The following is a 13,363-nucleotide window of genomic DNA, read 5'->3' as shown; positions in this document are numbered from 1 at the left end:
CCTACAAAAACAATAGGGCCTCGCAGCGGCGCCACCGCCGGTGCCGCCGCCGGTGCCGCCGCTGCTCGGGCCCTAATAATAATAATAATAATAATAATAATAATAATAATAAATAAATGTAGAAAAATTGTTGTGTGGGGTGTTTGAGTCTTTATACTTTATGAGCAGCTATTGAGCTTGGCTCGGTTAATTTGGAGCTTGATTCAGTATTTTGTGCCATGCCATCCAACGACTCTCTCACTCTCGTGCTTGTGCTCTCACTCCTTCATGCGTGAGCTCTCTCTCTCTCTCTCTCTCTCTCTCTCTCTCTCTCTCTCGCTCTCTCTCGCTCTCGCTCTCGCTCTCGCTCTCGCTCTCGCTCTCGCTCTCGCTCTCGCTCTCGCTCTCTCTCTCTCTCTCTCGCTCTCTCTCTCGCTCTCTCTCCCTGTCACTCTCTAAAAGATATTGATTGCCTCTCTGACTTCACTTCCCTCTAATCTTACATTATTACATTATACAGAGACTGTTTGATCCAGGCTGAACTCAAGTGGTTGATTCAATTCACGATCAAACCAAATTAATACAATAACATCAATTCTGCAGCCAAAAAAACTTTTACCGTGCTTGCTATCCATTATTCAAAGCTGTCACAAACAAAAACAGACGATTCCCATCATAACTGTACATTCTTTTATGTAAATTTTATGAAAAGTAAGTCTGTTTCTGCATTGTGAAACATGCATGTAACGGTCATAGACGGACATTTCTGGTGATGGTATCCCAATGCATCTAATAATTTAATGTTTTTCTTGCGCCCCCCAAAAATGTAACATTTAATGATAATAAATATTCTGAGGGAATGTATATTTTATACAATTAATTCATTTCTTTTTTTTTTTTTTTTTGCAAAAAACTATCCATTCACGGTATCAAAAGCTGCACTATCAAGAAGCAGGAGGAGGGATGCTGATCCAGTCTGCAGTGATCAGCAAGTCATTGACAGCACTAATCTGGACCATTTGTGGTAGCTTTGGCTCAGAAGGTAGAGCCGGGTGTCCGGTAACCAACGATTCCCTCTCTCTCCAAGTCATGTCATTGTGTCCTTGGGCAAGACACTTCACATACATTGCCTCCAGTGTCATTCACACTGGTATGAATGGTGCGAATGTTTGGTGGTGGTCGGAGAGGCTGTAGGCATACACTGGCAGTCACGCTTCTGTCAGCTTGCCCCCCAGGGCTGCTGTGGTTACTTTGCGCAGTTTACCGCCACCAGAGTGTGAATGTGTGAATGCATGAATAATATATCCATTGTAAAGCATCTTTTGAGTGTCCAGAAAAGTGCTATATAAATCTGATGCATTATTATTATTATGATTATTACTATTTTCAGTGGAATGAAAGGAGATTGTAATGTTACTATTAGGGGTGTTAAAAAAAAATTGATTCGCCAATATATCGCGATACTACAGCACACAATTCTCGAATCGATTCAATAGGCAGCCGAATCGATTTTTTAACATCCATTTTTGATGAAAAAATATTCAACAAAACGTCTAACTTTCACACCTTAAGCATGGAAGAATGTTATATTAATGGAACATTAAGCCTTAATAATTTATTTCAATGCTGTTCTAACATGAAAAGGTTACAACCTGTTTGTTAAATACAGTGGCTCACAGTTATAAGACTGAAGTTTAAGATCAATAAATAATAAATTTTCATACAAATCTTACAGTGTACATGTACAAGTTTACTGAATGGCATTTTCTAATTTGAGTAAAAAAAAATCATAACAATCGACTTGTAAATTCATATTGGGATTAATCGGTATTGAATCGAATCGTGACCTATGAATCGTGATACGGATCGAATCGTCAGGTACTAGGCAATTCACACCCCTAGTTACTATATAGATGGACAGTCAATTGATCAACAACAATTCTCTCAAGTATTTCAAATTACAAGGGATGGGTTTATTTGATTTTCTAAGAGGGGTTTAATAATTGCAGATTTACCGTATATGCTAAGGGGACAGACCCTTCAGCGAGAGAGAACTGAGTGTGAACTGGTGAACAAGGATACTGAGCTGAGCTGAGCTGAGCTGTCATATTGCTGTAGAGCTGCTGGTTAATAATTTCCTGTCTAGTTTGAGAGATCTTCTTTTCGGAAAAATTGAAGAAAATCATAAGCTGAATACGACAAATTAGGAACATTACTGGACTAAGTTTAGTCACCGCATCAAACAGGACCCGGTGGTTATTCTTACTGGATTTAATCAAACTAGAAAAGTATGCAGCACTGGTGGCAGAAGGTGCACATTTATAACATTTAAGACCTTAAGTCCAGGCAAGGCGGAGAGTCTGATTTTGGAGCCACCTGTTACGTCGAAGACAGGATCGTTTTAATTGTTTTAAATTCTATTTTTACATGTAACCCTGTGCCCTCCTTGGTCAAAACTGTGGTCATTTGCCATATAATGATAATGTATTGTGAGATTATCAATTAACAATAATCCCAAATAGGTAAAATAAATATTATGGTTTTTAGTTCATTCACAAGTGATAAAACATTCAAACTTGTTCAAAGTCTGTTGTGTCCGACTTTTGCCACACAGTGGCACTATATGTATGCATTAAAAAACATTTAACATTTAACATTAAGTTAACACACTTGAAACATATAACGTCTATAAGAGCTCATGTTATTATTGAAACTGTATTTTACTGAATGAGGAATTGTGATGAATGGAGCCTTTTTGGATATTGGATAGTTTCAATGGACACTCAGACCAACAACACACACGCACACGCGCTGCATAGTTATTTCCGTGCTGGCTGACCTACAAATGTTAACATGTAGTGCATGCCTGGGAGGCATATGAGGTTGCATTCTCTCTGTCACTTCCTTTTTTAATTAAACATGTATATCTTACTTTTGCCTCAGCCTTCTTTCCTAAACTAATATTGTAGCAATATTTAAGATTAATATTTTTCTCACAAAATGTTATAAGCCAAAACGCCAGAGGCAAAAGCAGATTTAGTCGTTTGTGTTTGTGATGCATGTGCAACCACACAGCAGGAAGTCCAGCTGCTTCATGGCAATCAAAAGAACAGATCTTAAGCCGTTTTGACTGATCACAACATGAACAAACTCCTGAGTCCGTACTCGATAAACATTGCATGATCATAGCGCATATGTTCATAGCGCAAACATAATTCATATAACTTGTTGTGAGTAACATGCAATGAATATGATTCAACTCGTATTGGATTTTTAGTGTGCACTGTAAAGACTCAATATAGAAAGTATGTGGTCGGGGTGGGTGATATGGTTTAAAAATTATATCACGATATTTCAAAGAAATTTGCAGTGACTATATTTTTGACGATATTGGTAATAATTACTGAACAATAGATTTGTGATTGACATTTCAGAATAATAGCACTTTTATTGCAGCAACAATATTTAAGCCACCTTTTTTTCCAGAATTGAAATGTAAACAAAGTGCAAATATACTAACGGTAATGGAATAAAATGGAAATAAAAACAGGCCATAGTGTTTACCCTGCGAATTGTAACATAACTGCTTAAAGGACATTTACTTAGCAAATACAATGAAAGCACATACCTTCAGAAGTCTGTGGCAAATTGCATGAGTCAAAAAAGTCCACTATATTCTCCTGTGTGGTTGAGCCAACCGGTGGCAACCCTCCTCGAGCGTTTTTTTGCCGTGAATGGCTCTGGTTGTTTAATTAGAGGAGCGAGAAAATGCCGCGTTTCCTTGTAGACATTACTAGCGGGTATGAATAACACAAATGTGCACTTTTAGGGCGAGAAGCATATTAGCTTAGCGGTCGATTAGCATCACAAACTTACGTGAATTAGATGGCGAATTACCAGTTACGGTAAAATGAACACCGCAGATTGTTGATCTTGGCCAAACGATACGCGACCACTTCAAAACAGCCTCCACACGATGAAGCTTCACTCCCACTTTGTTGAAGACGTGACAGAAATGAATTCTTGCAGCCTCACACGCTCCTACATTATTTTTTTTTTTTTTTTGTGCAGCAGCGAATGACACGTGTACGTCCAAGTTGACACGAAGACGTATAATGTTACGCATTACGTCATCATGTCAATTTCGCGATATGTCAAATTTTTATCGTCTAAAAAAAATACACCGGTAATATCGCAGACGATATTTTTTTGGAACATCCCTAGTATGTGGTGACAAATAATTAGTGCACCCTATTAAAAAAAAATACCCATACACACAGGCGCTGCCCGTCCCTGTTATGGATCTGATCGGACCTCAGAAAACTGGAAATTAGCGGGTTAGCTTTATTACTGGTGGACAACTAGTTAGCAAAACTCACAGTGTGAATTCCTGGCTTTGAACCTGGGGTCAGGCCTAGATGTTTAGAGTTTCCATTTTCACCTCGTTTCTGCATGGGTTTTCTGCGGGTACTCCAGTTTCCTCCCACATTCCAAAAACTTGTATGGATTGCGAGTGTTGAATGGTTGTCTTTTTGTCCTTGCAACTGGCTGATGACCAATTCAGGGTGTATCCCACCTGAGTCAAAATAAATAAAGCCTGGTTCACACGGCAAGATTTTAAAATTGTCGGCCGATTTCCAATCTTTGACAGACCCCACACGTGAAGAGAAAAAAATCACGGGAGTTCCAGTTTTGAACGTACCGTGCGTGGTGTGCGGCCACACTGCACAATCAACACACTCCACACGAGCCGAGTTCGTTCAAGAATGTAACGGGAAGTCTCGCAAAACCTCTCGAGATTAAACGTGGCTTCCGAGTTGTCAACATGAGTCGATCCTGGTTTTCAGCCGAAAAAGCGGAATAAAAAGAAAAGGTGTTGTTTAAAGGCGTGTAAATGGGCACTCGCTTGTCCTCCGCTCGGTGCTGGCGGTGCGGGTTGGCGTCCCACCCGGAGACCACGTCCGGAGACCACGTTTATTTGTGGAGAATGTGTGTGCCTGTAAAAATAAAAAATACAAATACAAATAATTAAAAAAAATTAAAAAGAGTGTAATAGCGCGAGCACGGACTTTCTGCTGCGTCATGACTGTTTTGATTTTGGATTCCCACCGGCTTCCTCGCTGGCTCGCTTTCTGATTGGCTTACGTCACTGTCAATCTACTGTGCGGAGCGAAATCGGGCCAAAAAAAATCCAACATGTTGGTTATGCCCGATTTCAAGTCAGGGGTCCTTCAGAGCGCCGATATCGGGAGGCGCTGTGTGTGGTTACAAGACACACGGCAGGATTATCTGTGAAGATTATCGCTTGCGTCTCGGCGCGTCCTTACGATTGTCGGGAGGGGAAATTCGGGGCTAAAATCGGGCCAATTCTCCTGCTGTGTGAACCAGGCTTAAGACTACTGGCAAACAATAGCAGCGCGTATACTAGGGATGTCACAATAAGGGCAATATCGTGATATTGTGATATTAAAACTGCCACAATGTCGTTGTTGTCATGTTCACAATATTTACACACCTGTTAAAAAAAGTCAGGTTGATTTGTGCAGTTCTAGTACCCTCTTGTGGCTAGTTTATTAGTGCAATTTAATTTTCATTAGGGATGTTTTGGCCTCCTTTGTTTAAAATCTATGCTAATTGTCAGATGAAGTGGAACCTAATTTGCTTGTGTAGCGATCAATGTCTGCTTGCTTTAGCAAGTAAGTGCCTCACTATTGTTATTAGAGATTGCAGGTGGTTTATATGCATTTCTGTTATGTACCAAAACACAAGTATGAGTATGTGTATGTATATGTGTATGTGTATGTAAGTATGAGCTCTTTTTTTTTTTTTTTTTTTTTTTTTTTTTTACAATATTGTGATCTTTTTTAAATATTCACCAACACCCCCACAATATCGTGATAATTATTGTATCGTGACCTTCATATCGTGATAATATTGTATCGTGATGTTTGGATATCGTTACATCCCTAGCGTATACTATAAGTACTTAGCTTCATCAGCACATGGACCGTTTGTTTACTTGTGTCTCAGCATAGAAGACAAAACAAGTAATTAGCATAGAGAAAGAAAAGTTGAATAAGAAAACGTGATAAGTTCTGGGGACACGACAGAGATGGGCAAAGGATATTCTTCCCACTCTCTGTGCAGGTCTGATTCTCTCGGTCACTCATTGATCTTGCTGTTAAAAGGCGGGTCAAGAGAGGCAGTGGAGCAAAGAGCGGTTGCAGGGGGGAGCGAGTTGGAGAGAAAGGAAAAATCGAGGGAGAAAGGGAGAGGAGGATAGCGATAGAACAACAGAGGCAAACATTCAGATAGTGAGAGGAGATGGAGGGCTGGGACAGCTGCTGCAAACAGGGACAGGAGAGATCAAATCCATACTGACACTTGCATACACAGACTTATTTGCACACACATAGACATTCATCCTCTCTTATATGCACACACACGCACACAAATGCTGACAACAACATACACGTGCTGACATATTTCTGTACACACAGACCCAAGTAGCTTGGACATGGCTCTCTCTGCTTCCTAACAATCTATGAGGATTATGCTGATGAACATGATGGTGAAGATGAGAATAATGAAGAGCAAGAGAGAGAGGATGCTGGCCTGCCAAAGCTGAGGACCACAACCGGGCGGTGGGGGGGGGGGGCAGGCTGGGGGATTGTGGGGCAGGATGGAGCATGGTTAAAGAAGTCATGCGTGTTTGCGTGTACGTGTGTTTCCATTTGCGTGGGTGTGTGACTGTGCATGCATCCATGTGAAATGTATGAGTGAAGGCAAGGATGCCCCCCCAGCGCAGGAACTGCTAGCTAACGTTAGCCACATGTTGTGCCACTGCAAAGTAGCATGCACCAACAACACCATATCTCTGATGTTTGGATGCAAGGTAGGTTGAAAGTTTGTGCGTAAGAATGTGAAAGTGCATGATTGGCATGTAACTGCAATGTAAAAAAACAACATTGTCAAAGTTTGTGAACTGACTTTGGCTTGCTGTTGGTGGAAGTAATAAGTTAATGCAGAGATGGATTATATTAAACTCATGAAACATTTGTTTGAACATTTATATTAAATGTATAGAATCTTAACCATTGATTTGAGTGACATATAGTTGCTATCTCAGGGCATAGATTCAATCACAACTGGACTGCTCTGGTTAGCAAATAAATAAATAAATAAATAACAGTGGTTAAGATTACAATCAATTGTATTCCAAAAGTATAATTCTGGTGCTGTTTGGGGGGTACCTCCAGCCCAGAGCATACTTTAAATAGTTTGGTTTTCCATAACAGTTCAGGCTGGTGCAATCCAATTCCTAACCAAGCCTTGTTGCATGAACTGATGAAGGTTGCTTGGATGAGAGGTGCAACGTCCCCAAAGACCGCCACAACAGTTCAGTTGAGATCGATTCAAAGGCCTGAAAATGAAATGACCTGGTTGAATTTGAATATTCACAGACATTGAGTTACTTTCTAGAGGGTCAACTGGCTGCAGCATTACTAACAGACATGTTCCAAAACTTTGTGGAGTAGCTGTTCAAAGTTGAAGAAAATAATACTTAAAGCGATATAACACTTATTAATCATTTTCCAGTATTGGATTAGGCCAGGGGTCTCCAAGTTCGGTCCTCGAGAGCCCCTATCCAGCCTGTTTTCCATGTCTCCGTCCTTCAGCACAGCTGAATCTAATGATCAGCTAATCAGCAAGCTTTGTAGAAGCCTGATAACGATCCCGATCTTGAATCAGGTGTGTTAGTGGAGAGAAACATGGAAAACAGGCTGGATAGGGGCTCTCGAGGACCGAACTTGGAGACCCCTGGATTAGGCATTGTGTACAAAGAATAAAAGTGCAAATAGCTTTGGTATCGTATTCCCTGAATTTTATTTGAAACCGATTAAGTATCAGAATTCGAATGTACCGTGGAGGACGCCATTATCCTGGTCACATGATCGTGATGACGTATCCCGTGCGTAAAACGATCCCAAATACTGTGCCAATTCTGTTCAGAGTAAAATCCTCCACATATCCGGTTTCATGTCATTCCGTGTGGGGATGGGGTGGTGGGCGGTGGCCGCTCCAATGTGGGCTAAAGCGTGCTTAGCATACAACATGTAGGTTAGCCTAGCAGAGTACAAGTCACCCAGATGTTTACCCTCCACTTCGACTCGCCGACGGTTGGATCAACCAGTTTCATCCGGTTTTCGGTTGTAAACAAATCTTTGGCGTGTCATCTGTGGCTGTACTGCGGCTAAGGCTATGTACACGCGTAGCAGGGTGTTTTTTTAAAAACCTCCTCCGGGTGTAGGAAAAAAAAAAGTGTTCACACAACCACGTTTGTAGAAAAGAAAGCATCCATAGCTAACCAAAATTGATGGAGTTGTTACTGCAGTCAGTGACAAATATTGGAAGCATGACGCTGACAGCCATTGGTGGGACCAGACAGAAAGTTGATGAGAAATGCTTATTGGTTACCTTTGTGGGCCGCCATGTGTCCATCCACTTTCAACAAGCTGCTACTCGAGTACCAGTTAGAAGGATAATGACCAGACTGGGGACCAGACAAGGAGGTGACAGTAATGGACAAGGGCCAGATCAAATTTGTTGAACTTGAATTTTAGGAAGGAAGAATCCTGTGATGGTGAGCAGGCTGACGGTAGGCAGACGTCTGCTGTCAATCAGACTGATGATTTGTAGTTTGGTGGCCTTAAGACCCCTGGCCACCATTCTTTAACCCAATTCAGGTTATTAATACTTATCTTAGCTAACCCAAATCCAAGTAAAAGGGAAGTTTGCCATTAGTGCTCTATTCCTTACCCACTATAAAAAAAATACAATTTTATTCTTCATGAATAATCAAGTAACACCAGACCATGCTTAACGAGAGTGTATATGTATGAACTGAAAGAAATCTAAAAATTCATGCCCAATACTACATATTAGTGTATGTGTGTGCAGTGTGCATGCATGTGTACCATGCTGTTTAGCTTCAGCAGTTTGGCCTTAATAATGTGGATTGGCTTCACTTCTGTCCTATTAAATCACTTCATCCTGTTGTTCAAGTAGATGGAGGCGGGCAAAATGTCAACGGCTGACTGAGTAACATAGGAACAGAGAGAGAATTGAGGTCATTAGGATAATGGGACAAAGTAAAATTGATGATTTTGCCCCGTTTTGTCGATGGAGAAAAAGAGAGGTTTGGAATAAAGTACTGTATATGGCTTCAGAAACTGTCGTTGTAACTGAAGCTGTGTACATTTTCCAGAAATAAACATATTACACAAACCTCTCTGATTAACCTAGACATTATTATCTGTGTAATGCAGAATGTATGACGGCACCGTCGGGCCACCAAGACATTTCAGATGTTGGCCAGTGCAAATTTAATAAATGAACTTCTGGGGGTGGTGTGGCTCAGTGATAGAGTGGTTGTCTCCCATCCGTGAGCTTGTGGGATCAATTCTTACCCCTAGTGAACATGTCCAAGTATTCTTGAGCAAGCCACTGAACCCCGATTTGCTCCCAGTGGACCTGGCAGCGCCCTGCATGGCAGCAGCCAACTACTGGTGTGTGAATGGGTGAATGCGAGGCTTTGTAAAGCGCTTTGTGCACTACCTAAAAAAGTGCTATATAAATAGTAGTCTATTCCATAATCTCCTCATTGAACTGGCCCCCTCATCGCATATCTGTTTTCTGATGTTCATATTGATGCACAGTAGTGGTGGCACCTTACTGATGCGAAGACAAAAGTTCACTAAGGGAGGATAAGTAGTAATTGCTAAGCTATTGTACAGGTTGTCGTGAAACACCAAAGTAATTTCTAGGTTGATTCAGTTCACCTGTCACACGGTCAAGCTCAGTCATGCCCAAAGTCTGGCCCGGGAGCCAAATGCGGCCCATGGTCAAATTTTATCCTACCCGCAGTCTCTGCCAATAATGTCTGGCCGTAGCGCTGTTGACCGGCAAAATACATGCTAAATTAATTTTACATTTATCCACAACATGGAAGCAGCACTTTGTCTAGCTCCATGACCCTGTGTGACTGTTTCCGGACAATAAATACAAAAAATACAAAAAATTTAAAAAAAAAAACAAAAAAAGAAAAAAAAAAAGAAGAGAAAAATGGTAAATGGTCTGAACATATACAGTGCTTTCTCCACCATATGGTGCTCAACAACTATGCCTGGCACAATTGCAGAGAGACTATGGCTTTGTGCAACCACATTTTTTTAGTGTGTATATATACACACACAATGCATTTGTTGCGCCTTGTTTTTAGTGTTTCCAAGCTTTGATCACAGTACTATTAAAGCAAGTGATGGTGTGTGACGTAAGAGGCTGCCAACGAAAAAGGAAACGATGCAGCTATGAAGGCACATTTGTGCGTGTGTGAGAAGTCCCTTACGGCAGAGGATCCTCTGCGCTTTCATATCTTACCAAGCATGACTAACACTGGTTCTTACTCTGACACACATAGACACAGATAGAAACCAATGAGTACAAATACACTGCGATGCTGTGTCTGCTGCCAATCTATCCATGTTTCTTCTGGATTGACAAGACTTGGTGACACACACGACTTTGCTGTGCTCTTATGTGGTTTTATGTTTGTGCTTCATAACAAATTGTGGGGCCTTAATTGCCGAAAAATCTGTGAAGCCACTCTACCAACAAGCATACAGTGTCAAGTGTAAAAATGAACTTAATGTATTTTGTTGTGTTTGTCCACTTTCATCAGTAATTCATTCAGCGGTGCTTTAATGCCATATAGAACTCACATAATGTTGGATTACAGTAAAGCTTTGTCTGTGTGTGCATGCGTGTGCATGTGAGTCCAGAGGGCAGGCACATCAGTGTTGTAAACCAGCATTGTAAACCAAGGTCTCTTCCCACTTTTAGTGCTCTTTTTTTTTTTATATATATATATATATATATATATATATATATATATATATATATATATATATATATATTTTTTTTTTAGCCTTTTCTTTCAGATTATTTTTGAGCTACTGCTGACAAATTAGCATGTCAACAATGAAAGGGAAAAAATAAGAGTAAAGAGCATAGAGGGGTTTGTATTCCAACTGCAGACAGTTCTTGTTTTTGAAACTCATTGAAGATGCATGTTATATAACCATTCCACCCTGGAAAAAGAACAGTTCAAATAAATCATTAAACATCCCAGAATAAGATGAAACGCGTTCTTGCCCATGCTGAATGTATGCCAAATTTCGACCAAAACTAGCAGGCAAAATAGGGGGGGGAAAAAACACACATTTCAATCGTCTACTACATATTCAAAAGGGCTCGACTTCTCACAACAGCACATTATCACAAATGCTGGGGTTGCTCTTTTAGTAGGTTTAAGTCTTCAGCCCCTATCCCACTGAATTGCGGACGTTGCCGAACGTTGCGTAAGTTGTTTTGCCAGAGTTCAACAGCGTTCGGAATATGTCGCACTTGTGTTCGCAATTGTTCGTAGTTGTTACCATTGTCCATTGTTGAATCCAATTTTCTCTAACATGCGCATTTGCTCGTAACCCCTTTGTAATTCATCATAAATTGTCATAAACCGTGTCCGGCAGAGTTCTTTCCGAGGTCCCGTTCATAAATTCACTTAATGCTTGAAGCAGCACACGCATTGAAATTATTCAAATGATTTCAAAAACAAAAATCTAGCTTGGAGACATGTGTTGAACATATTTTCTAGTTTGTATTTTATGTTTTACAAGTGCTCAGTGTGCCCAATCACCAGGGGCAGTGCACGGACAGTCAAGCAGTTTCCTCCAAAAGGCAACAAGATGTTGCCGCACGGGCATAAAGCTATATGAGCATTAAAATATCAATGGCATCAGACTCCCTGAAAAAAAGGTTTAAGCCAATTAAGTGTCAAAATGATGACATACCATTAGGGATGTCACGATACCAGAAATTTAGTAGTCGATGCCGATAGATACCATTGAAATTCCACGATTCTCGATGCCATTTCGATACCACGGTAAAAATAGAAAATAAATAATAAATCCCATGTACTTCAACATACACTCCTTTATTAGAAGTGAACAAACAACGATACTGTGTGCTTGAGGTGAGTTAAACAGAACAATTGGCATGTGGCTTTAAAGCATTAAAATACTGTGCATTAAAGTATTAAACAATAGCGTAAACAATAAAATACTGTCCAATAACCAATAATTTCTTGCTTTGTATGGTCAATAGTACCGATACCGATAACCAATAAATTTGCCTTCATATAATCTGCAATTTGTGCATCCAGGAATGCTCTGATGCTCGTAATGTCATTAGACGTTGCGTGGGTTGCCAGATAAGTGCTCATTTACCCCCTCCAAAACAACACAAAAGACGCGGCTAGATCTGCTGCCTCGGTACCAACGATACTTCGGGTATTGTAGAAAAGGCAGTACTGTCACATTTTCAGAATCTTGGCATCGATTTGGTACCAAAGTATCAGTTCTTGTGACAACCCTGCATACCATGTACGCTGTCATATTGGACATTTTTGTGCAGCGCGTCAGAGCTGAGATGTGTTGTGCGCAGGCAATGTGGCCCTGTTAATTTTGGACTTATTTCCTGGTCTATATTGTGCTATAAAAATGCCTATGGCGTGGTCAAGTATTGCCATAATTTACTCCAACACATCTGAGGTTTAATATTCTTCCTTTGAGAAAGAAAAAGAGAAAAAGGCATTTATTGCGGAGGTGACTGCAGCACGACGCAGCCAACCTGCCCTGTGCGCAACCGGTCCATTGCGGTGGCATATGAATAAAAATCTTGACTGATTGTCACCAATATTTATGGATACAACTGCTCATGATAGTCTGAAAATATTAGAATGAAACTCGCAGTATTTCTTTTTAAGATTGATTGTCACCAATTTTGTTTTATTTTATTTTTATTTTTATTTTTATTTTTTTATTAAATGTGTAGAGGTGATAATCATTGTCTGGAAATATTTGGACGAAACAATATTTTGGATAATATACAAAAGCGCTGTTCATATGAATGTGCAGCAACGCTTCAGTCTTAAATATTATACAAAATATGGCGAGTTTCGTTTTAGTTTTTTAGACTATGATTAATGTATGTCTGCACATGTACTCATAAATTTTGGGGACGATCAGTCATGGTTTTCATTCATGTGCACTATAATATATGGACTGGTTAGCATGAGGGTTGGCTGACTGCAGTCACTTCTGCAATGAAATGTCTTCTTTTTTTTTCTTCTTCTTCTTCTTCTTCTTTTCAAAGACCAGGAAAAAAAATATGAAACCTGAGATGGAATTATATCTAAATTATGGAAATACTTGACAACATCATAATAATTTTTATAGCACAATTAGACCAGGAAATAAGTCCA

At 40.2% G+C, this 13,363-nt stretch overlaps 1 protein-coding gene across 7 annotated transcripts in view; it reads left to right on the top strand.

Annotated features, from left to right (window-relative positions):
• LOC144026558 (discs large homolog 1-like protein) overlaps positions 1-13,363 on the top strand; it is a 139,576-nt gene that overhangs the window by 21,144 nt on the left and 105,069 nt on the right. For 2 of the 7 annotated variants that reach the window (XM_077533276.1, XM_077533275.1), the window contains exon 1: positions 6,648-6,874. The exons of the other annotated variants lie outside the window; for them this stretch is intronic. In XM_077533276.1, coding sequence (XP_077389402.1) covers positions 6,755-6,874 — 120 coding nt within the window. In that variant the 5' untranslated portion in view covers positions 6,648-6,754. Of the gene's footprint in view, positions 1-6,647; positions 6,875-13,363 lie in introns of those variants that run through there. 7 annotated transcript variants of the gene reach the window in all.

Source organism: Festucalex cinctus, chromosome 10 (assembly GCF_051991245.1).
Source record: "Festucalex cinctus isolate MCC-2025b chromosome 10, RoL_Fcin_1.0, whole genome shotgun sequence".
Lineage (NCBI taxonomy): Eukaryota > Metazoa > Chordata > Actinopteri > Syngnathiformes > Syngnathidae > Festucalex > Festucalex cinctus.
Note: the sequence above shows the minus strand (reverse complement) of the source record. Positions and strands in the feature narration are given on the sequence as shown.